The sequence below is a fragment of the Vigna umbellata genome, chromosome 10 (genome assembly GCF_029865625.1).
Source record: "Vigna umbellata cultivar VRB3 chromosome 10, Vumbellata_1.0, whole genome shotgun sequence".
Lineage (NCBI taxonomy): Eukaryota > Viridiplantae > Streptophyta > Magnoliopsida > Fabales > Fabaceae > Vigna > Vigna umbellata.
The window spans coordinates 22135320-22145381 of record NC_142174.1 but is presented as its reverse complement, the minus strand read 5'-3'; the positions used below and the strand labels follow the sequence as shown (position 1 = coordinate 22145381).

The 10062-nt window shown below is 34.9% G+C and overlaps 1 protein-coding gene across 1 annotated transcript; it reads left to right on the top strand.

The window, feature by feature from the left end:
- The first annotated feature begins 1924 nt into the window (after positions 1 to 1924).
- On the top strand, positions 1925 to 3317 carry LOC124847227 (uncharacterized). Its single transcript, XM_088100279.1, has 3 exons — positions 1925 to 2500; positions 2592 to 2764; positions 2883 to 3317. The coding sequence occupies exons 1-3, from the start codon at positions 1991 to 1993 to the stop codon at positions 2989 to 2991; spliced, it is 792 nt and encodes a 263-aa protein (XP_087956405.1). The 5' UTR covers positions 1925 to 1990; the 3' UTR covers positions 2992 to 3317.
- Positions 3318 to 10062: the final 6745 nt, after the last annotated feature.

The window sequence follows — 10062 nt, the reverse complement described above, 5'->3', positions numbered from 1 at the left end:
AACTTGAATGTTGACTCAATTAGGACCCAACATTATTGATGTTACAGATGGACCGAACAACCCTGAGTGGATGGATCGAACTATATACTATATATTTGCCTCCCAAATCTGAATTAAGCGTTCGACTTTAGCTATAATTACCTATAAAACTTATATGAGTACGAGGGAGATTGTTTTTATTCTTTGCTCGTCGCTTACCGAACGAGAGACTTTATGAAGTTTTACTAAGTCGAGTTGAAGTTCTTTTTAAAACTTTTTTTCTTATTGATGCATAATTGATAATATCTTGTTATATATGGTATACTACTTTTTCTTTTTCTTTTAATGATATTTTACAAATTAAACGAATAATGAATAGTTTCATAGTGTGACGTCTCTTACACGATTTAGCCTATCGAAGGAATCATAAAAATTGGAATCAATTTGCGGGAAATTGAAATAAGCTAAACGACGTTAGTAATTCCAAGTGGCACTCGTTGGGCTCGTAGAATGTTTTATCACGTGAGATCACATGGCCAACGAGTACACGTGTCATGCAAATGCAGAGATTATCGTGGGCTAGGGCTCATTTTCCGAAGTGTATTTTTATTATAACATGTTAACAGTTTCTGTATTTTTATCTTATTTATTATTTTTAAAATTAAAAGTCAAAATAAGAAATTAATTTTTTTATGTATTAACAATATAACTTCAATTATTAATACTTAGAAATATTTTAATTTATTTAATTGGTCAAGTACTTAGAAATGTTAATATAATTAAGTGTTTTACATATATATTAAAATGAAATTAAAATCAAAGAAAAAAACTTATTAAACAAAACAAAAGCCACTAGCTAGCCATGGTGGGACAAATGTGGGCCGGGCAGGACCCGACCCTATATAAACCTTATAGTGGTAGATTCACTGTTATAAAGCGACCCTCTGTATATCCTTTCTAAATTGACTTCTCAACTCAATTGTCTGTATTTCAGACAAAACCATTTTCGCTCGAAAACCATTGGAGAACATGGAAATCACACTCACCATGCCATTACTGCTTTCCTGTCTCTGGGATTTATGTAACCTACAAAACAAATTTTCTTACATCAAATACAACAGCCACATATTAATCAATATTTTTATCTATTCTTATAATTTGTACTGCAATTTATCGTTATGCATTCCTTTTTCGAAGAAATAACTTTTAACTAAAAACAACACAGTTTTATTATAGGGTGAAAAATTGATCCTTAAACTAGTAGTTGCATTCTTTATCTCATATTATAGAGCATAAAAAGAAATTATCCCTTAATATCTGTGATTAAACATTATCATAAAAAACAGTTAAGAAACACAGAACACATAAACAATCAAACTCTTGCTTTCCTCATTCACATGATTGGAAAAAGTGGATGAAGATGTAAATTACACTATACATTTTGCCAAGTCTTCAGCTACTTCCCGTGAATCTAATCAAGACCCTTTTCAAATATCTGTAATCCTTATTTTTTTAAATCAAACTATCAGCTTATTATTTTAATTAATCCTATCTATTTATTCCTTGTTTCATTTAATTATAATATCGAAAGTAAAGTTTAAGCAATTAAAACGAAGTAAATTTGATTGCATTCCTTAAAGAATGTGAAAGCGAAATTTAAGGATACCTTTTCGTGAGTTTAGGAAAAAAAATAAACATATTGAATTCTTACACTCAAAAGATCACAAAATTAGTATCAGTAATGAATAGTGTTTTTTTTTTAAATTTTACATTTATCAGTAATAAATGGTTAAATATACAATTCGGCACCAGGAACCTGACACGTGTCTTAATACGGTGCTCACTTGGGTCGGGCTTTCCTCTCATCCAGCGGCCGATATTTGATCAAATAAAGTACGTTCGTTTAGCAGCACCATTCAACACGAGATATATAAAGGGGGTTCGTCTGCACTTTTGGAAGTCAGGGATTGATCGCTCTTTCAACACACAATCTTTTCAATTTATCAAAACTATGAGAGCTTCTCTCATCCGCACCGGGTCGCTGCCGATCCCGAACCCGGTTTTCCACGGTTCACTTCGATGTTCTCTCACGCACCAAACCTCTCTCCCCGGCGACAAGAGCCACGCGAAATTTTCCACGATTTCAACGCACTATTCCCACTTCAACGCCCGCAGGGACGCACCGCAGAAAGGGATCAACAGAGCCTCATCGGAAGGTGCCCCCGACAATTTCTGCGTTCGCCGTAATCTGAACTGCACCGGATCGTGCTCGCCCCCGCCGATCATACCTCTAGAAGAACAATTCTTCTCCGACGCCAATTTACACAAGCCGAGCTATCTCCGGACTCTACGGGAGGATATGCAATCCGGAGGCGGTGTCGGTGACGATCTCGGCGACGCGACTGTCACAGGCGGAAACGGTGGCGAGAGGATGAAAATCGATGCGTACTACGAGGAGATGTTGAAGTCGAACCCGACGGACGCGCTTCTACTGAGAAACTACGGCAAATTCCTCCACGAGGTGCGTGAAACATTCCGCAAACAAAGCACGATCATTGATTCATTTAATGAAAACAAAGAGTCAGCGATTTTAATTTTAACGGATGATGCAGGTGGAGAAAGACGTGAAGAGAGCAGAGGAATATTACGGAAGAGCGATTCTCGCGAACCCTAGCGATGGCGAATTGCTTTCGCTGTACGGAGCGCTAATATGGGAAACGCAGCGAGACGAAGCGAGAGCCAAATCTTACTTTGGCCAAGCCATTCACGCCGCTCCTAATGATTGGTATATAATCTTAATCTCACATTTTCCCCATACCCAAACAGAGAATAACGAAAATAACAAAAGTAATAATAATAACAATTATTATTATCAATTAATAATTGTTTTATTTTATGCTCAGCACTGTGCTGGGATCGTACGCGCACTTCATGTGGGAAGCGGAGGAGGAAGAGGAACTTAACGGAAGTATGACGGAGAAAACGGGGACGGAGATGATCGCTGTTATATAATTAAGAGTGGCACCTCCTCTTTGTTAGTGTCGCTGAATATGGTGGTGTTAGTAAAAAGGTAAGAAGATGAGAGACTGAACTGAAAGTGATACCTTGCTTAGTCTTTTTCGTTCTAAAGGCTGTAACTTGTAACTTGATTGAACATGTGACAAGTTGTGATAGGATTATCCCAACCTCCTCTGTTTTGTTAATGTCTCCGTGCCTATTGTTTCTGGGAGTGGCTCACAGGTCCGCATGAATTATAGGAGGGAAATTTATACCTTAAAGTCCACCCACAGAGAGTGAGTGAGTACAAATTCTAATACAATTTTGAATATTATTGTTGAGTTTTTGTTTAGTATGATCGGCTCAGTCATGAACCGAGCAACTAACAAGCTTGTATGTTCTGCATGGATCCACAGGTGAACTAGTAGTTTGGAATTAAAAAAGAATTAAGGTCAAGAATAGTTATATTAACTCTATATTAGATTATTATACCGTAATTATAAGTCAACACAGTTAAAAGTCTATCTTAAACTTTATAAATACAGATGTAATGTGTAACATCCCAAAATACAGTAATTACCATAATTCAGAATTAATTACAATTAACAGTAATATAAACAGTCTTTACATTAATAAAGCACAAGTCAAAACCGAACGGCTTAATGTGCAGATATACAATAGATTAGGACGAACGGTTTTACAAAATAAATAACCAAACGTCCCTTTAAAAAAACGAACAACTAAACCAAAGGAAAGACGGACGTCCTACTGCTCCGCTTTCACTTCAACTTCGACTAAATTTTCTTCTTCAATCACATCTTCTAAGGTGGCCTCGCCATCTGCTCACATCCACACGGATGATCATTGCAAGACAGGACGAACGTACATATACAATTGACAACACAAGGAAAACGAAAGGGTAAGCTTATATAATTTAATTCATACATTTAACACATATATATATATTCAACATTTCAATTCACACATACAACATGTAACTTAGCTTAAAGCATCATAGAAATATATATATATATATATATATATATATATATATATATATATATATATATGACTGTCCGGACTGTATGAATCTGTGTAGTTACAAGCGTCCTTGCACCCGAGTGATGTAGTAACTGGGATACACCAAACAGCTGCCACTCGAGGTTAGTCCGTTCTTACGTCGCCCATGTTAACTGATGGACTAAGGACCTCCTGCCGTTCCTACACATGACTACCCTCCTCTACATGAAGATGAGTATCACGGAACATCAGGATGGACAGCGAGTCCTAACTTATCCACAGTCATACTTTACCAAATTTAATATTTAACATATCTGAGACGTTCCTCCCTGGAACGCTCGTTCAAATTCCATAATCGTATAATCATTTACTATAGTGTTCACACATCTTAATACTTCATCTTAAAAACATTTTCATTCTATGTTCCACTTTCATAAAAGGACGAACGTTCACTCCCCTTCATAACGAGGACGAACGTCAAGAGCGAGACCGAGAAAGACTCGTCACCAATTAGAATAAAATGATAACTGATTATTTGACGAACGACACAGCTACTCGAATCATTTGAATGAAATGACTCTAGAGTGATACAACAATTTTTCAAAATATTCTAAGTACCAAGAAGTTAAACCAAATCCAATTAGATGAATATTCCCAAGACGAGAAATTTAACACACTGAGAGTCATTAGTTTAAAGGAATCAGATGTCAATCAATGACCGCACGCATCAATAACCATTTACTAAGTATTTGGACGAACGCTATTTACGTCCGTTAAGAGATAAAGGGTAAGGACGAACGTTCGGTATAAGACCGAACACTACATTAGAACGAACGATAGGTAGATGACTTAGCACTGATTAGGACGGACGCTCGGTATAAGACCGAGCGATATTTCGAACGAACGCTTGGTATAAGACCGAGCGCTATTTGGGACGAACGCTTGGCATAAGACCGAGCGCTATTTGGGACGAACGCTCGGTATAAAACCGAACGTTACTTAATTCAGTATTATTTAATTTAAGGCGTACGACAACTCTATGCTGAGCCGAACGCTCAAACATAGTAATTCAAATGAAGACGCTCGTTCTCAAACCGAACTCTTCCCAAATGAAAGAATTCTACTCTAAGTCTTTTTCAGGGAAACCGAACGGTATAAGACCGTACGATGACGAACGTAATTTATCATAGGAAGAATTATCATATCCAGATTTTTCCAACTATCTTAACTTTAACATTTTTCATAAGATTCATACTTTATAACTTCACATCCAATATTAATTTACAGACTTTATAGAGTTCATCACATTAATAACTCATACATTACAGTAATCATCCATCTTTAAATCCATACGCATCAAACCAACATGCAGTTCAACCAAATCAGAAATCATATTCATCCAGTACAACAGGGTTCGTTCATGCATATCCAAATTAGCACATATACATATATTTCATACAGACAACCCATATCATGCTTTCATATAATCATACAAGTATAAATTAAATATATAAGCTTCCCTTACCTGGATAGTAGTGTACGTCCAAAAGCAAGGGTTTGACTTTGTTCAACTAATGTATTTCTATCCTCTTGACTCTTCCAACACAAATCTATCTACAGGAAAACAGAACACTTAGACTACCTACTCGCATGCACCCAAGAACCCGGTTTCCAGAAAACCTAAGGACGAGCTACTGCAAGAGAACTTACCAGTTTCAGTTCTTGAAACTGTTTGGTCACAGGTGTAGCTCTCAGTTCAGCGAACGCTCCTACGGTGCTGAAACGTGATCGGAGAAGAAACGTGAGAATTACAGTAGAGAGAAGTTGGGAGGTTCTAGAGAGAAGGTGGAGAAAATGGGGTTTGAGTTTCGTGAGGAAGAAGGTGAATGCAGAGAGTGAGAAGAAATGTTTTCAGAAAAATCATTTTTCTTCCCAATGTCAAACGGACGTGCACTCTCATGCGGACACCTGTTTTCCACTGCAGATTCAGAATGTTCTCACGTGACAAATGGCAGGCGTGCAGCAGAGAATGTGAGTGCGTTTTAATGAAACTGAGGGTGTGGCATGGTGCATTTATGGAAGCAGTCAGGTGACTCAGCAATGCATTAATAACATATTAGACATGATAATTATGGTTTAATTTTCCGAGGTCTCACGTAATGTTAGGTATTTGGTTACTGTATATTGATTTGTATGCATTTTTGGATAAAAAATACTTTGACCTTGGAGATTAAAAACCTTTTATTAAAATAAACTTGATCTCGATTTCATAAATCGAAAAAGTTTTTATAAATTCATTAATTAACAGTATACATTATATAAAAACATGATAATTACATATAAGTTAATAAAACAAGTTATGATAAAAGTACCTGTGTCGTGAAAAAAAAAATAATAATGAAAAGTATAAATTTAATATAAGTTAAATGACATAAAAGTTGAAGCAGAAATCGTGAGAGGAATATTTGATGCATTGTAATTCACAAGGGGTCCATTATCTAATCCTTATGAAATATAAATAAGACTTTAACTTTTTTCTATATTAATTTTTCTTGTCACCAATACTTGGATTTTGAGTTTGAAAATTATATGAATAGGACAATACAAATAATATATTATGAGAATGAAAATGCACTTATCGCTATAATAGCTTACCATTCCTTTTTTTTTCCTCATATAATAGAAGTTGACATGTTTCGTATATCCACTTATATTTTTTCTTTCCTTTTCTTAGTTTGTTTGGACATTAGTTGTAATTGGCAACGGTCGAGTCCCTTTTGAGACGCAAATGTATTGTTCTTCATTCACTTAAATAAAAATAAGACCCAAAAATCTTTCTCATTCTTCTCAGTTTTTAGATAAAAGATATAATCAGTTAGTTTCTTTCGTAGTACAACTTTGATAAATACGATACTGATGCTTACATTTCATACTAACCATGCTCTTAACATAATGAAAGGAATATTGCATTTGTTTTATACCATTTTCCTCTTTTTAAGGTTTTTTCTAGAATAAATCAATAATCTTTCACATTTATTCTTAAAATTTAAAAACCCTAAATTGTTAGATAAAACTATTAATTCGGTAATACTTAATTACTGTTGGATAAACGTTAAATGGATGGGGCATCATGTGTTAATTCGGTAATACTTAATTTCTGTTTTCGTTTCTTTTTTCTTTTAGTGAAAGCAGTGTGTGCTGTCCATCTATAAAGGCGTGGAGGGAAGAAGTGGTTAAGACACTCTGATAAAGAAAGAATCTGCCAAAAAAGAGAGCAGGTCATCACACTGAGAAGTGAAGAAGGAAGAGAGGGTTCTATAGATAGAGTTTTTTTATATACTATCTTACACTGTGAGATTCATAAAAAAAATAGTCAAAGAGAAAAATACTTTATAATCTTATTTTTATAATGGATGTCCTTTTTACTAGACAACGTCCTATGATTTTTTCTTCCTAAAGGATTTTTCATGTAAAATTTTGGTGTCATCTTCTTCTTTACTTTTTTATTTTTTCTTTCGTATAGTATCTATTTTGTGTTCATAAATGAGGGAATAAGTATTGTTTATGAACAATGGTATAAGAGATATTGGTTCCAAAAGTCAATGTCCTATGCAATTCAAACAAATGAGAAAATGTCAGAAAAAAAGACTAAAAAAGATTGGAAGGTTCTGAATCGTAAAGCTATGACTATGATTCAAAAATACATTGACAAAAGTTTATTTGAGCATGTCTCGACTTATACTAATGCGTATGAGTTGTGGACGAAGCTTGAATCTATGATACAAAAGAAAACTCATATAAACAAATCTCATCTTGTCAAACGATTGGTAAAAATGGAGTATTTTGATGACTTGAATATGATTGAGCATTTAAACACCTTCAAAGGTATTGTGAATCAATTAATGAAAGCAAGTATGAAGATTGATGATAAGTTGCAAACTCTTATACTCCTTAGTTTTCTACTTAAGAGATGGGACACATTGGTTGTCACTCTCAGCAATTCAATACTAGACGAAAAGCTTAATTTGGATACTATTACAAATAGTTTGTTGAATGAACAATCTAGAAGGAAAGAAAGGGAAATTAGTATTCACTCAAAAGCCAATGTTGTTGAGCATAGAAGAAAGGAGTGAACATATAAGCAAAGGAAAACATAGAAAGTTACAAGAAGATCCAAGTCTTGCCTTATAAGTTTGACATGTTTTTATTATGGAAAAGATGGCCAAGACAAACAATAATGTATATTCTTTAAGAGAGATAAGAAGACTGGACAACAATGGTATCAAATAGTGAGAATGTGTTCCTTATTAGTGAGGTAAACTATTTAAATGTTGCTTTTAATGATTGCACTTGGATAATAGATATCAGAGCATATTTCCATGTTATTCCTCGTGAGGGATTCTTCTTTCTTATCAAAAAGGAGATTTTAGAACAATGAAGATGGATAATCATGTCACAAGCAATATTATGGACATAGGAGAAGTAACTTTGATGACAGAAAATAGAAACAAACTTATGCTCAAGAAGGTAAGACATGTACCTGAGATGCACCTACACCTTCTCTCAATAGGTAAGTTAATGATGATGGAATAAACAACTAGTTTGGTGGTGAAAAATGAAAACTTAGCCGATGAAGCATGATTATTGTTCACGGCAAGAAAGAAAAATCTTTATACATCATGTAATGAAAGATATGCTAAAGAGAGACAAATGTTGCTCAAGAAGAAAGTAAGAAGTTGTGGCATAAAAGATTGGATCACATGAGCGAAAAGGGTTTAAAAATCCTTATGAAAGACTGTTTCCAAAGTATAAAAGGTCAATCACTTGAATTATGTGAAGATTGTCTACAGATAAACAACATATATTATTCTTCCATAAATTTGATAGTAGAAAAAGAAGAAACATATTTTGGACATTGTACATTCATATGTTTGTTTAACATCTGAAAGGTCACTTAATGATGCTCAATATTTTGTTACGTTCATCGATGATTACTCTATAAAATTATGAGTGTATCCATTAAAAAGAAAAGATAAAGTTATTCAAGCCTTCAAGTTAATGTTCTTATTTACGGTTGTTTAAATTAGTAAATAATCATAGTTAATTAAACAAATGTAAATTCCTTAGAAAAATTATATTCATACTTACTATTTTTATTACTTATACAATTTGATATACTTGCTGAAGAGTGAAAAAATAAATAATACAAATTTTAATTTAAAATCTAAATATATAATTGTTTCAGTATGGATGTGGAAACCGAGATACGAACCTAATAAACCTCAGCTGTTCCTTCCTGTGATGCCGCTACTATGATATCTCCCCTCCGGCTCTATACTCTCGGATGGGAAAATGGGCTGGGTACCTGCAAAGGCACTCCGACGCTCAAGTCAAAAAGGGATCTCCTCAATCTTTTCAGTTCAAAGTAATGAAGAAGAAGAATAATTTCTCTCTCTTAATTTCTCTAAGGGGAAAAACGTACCTTTTTTCTGGTGTGCTTTGCATATTTAAAACAGGAAAATAAACCGTTCACCTGGAAATTCGGACAGTTACCGAAGTGGACTATTTAGAAGTTGTAACTGCTAGGTCGTGTTTGATACTGAGTCAATTACCTGCGTGATTCGTGGCGTTAGCTAATATTTGTAACTGCTTATTCTTAACCGCTGAACCGTTTACTATGATATCACTCACTATATGTCGACCGTCGTATGTGTCGACATAAACATATGAGATGTCGTGCGAGCGATATATGTCGCGACGTCACTGTTTGGTTGTCGATCACCAAATGGTGGTCGACATCACCAAATGGTCGACATCACCAAACGGTCGACATCACCAAGTGGTCGACATCACCAAGTGGTCGACATCAACTTGTAATCGTGTGACATTACGACCGTAAGGGAGCTTTGTATTGCATATCCTTATTATTAGTTTTAATTGTCGCCAGGTCGCTCGGCTTACCGGTCGACCGTTGGTGAATTAGGTATCCTACCTACAGTACATGCCCCCCGAGTCCGAGTAAACGAGCGTAACTTTTGCTTGCGAATTTACTAAAGGATGTTGAGT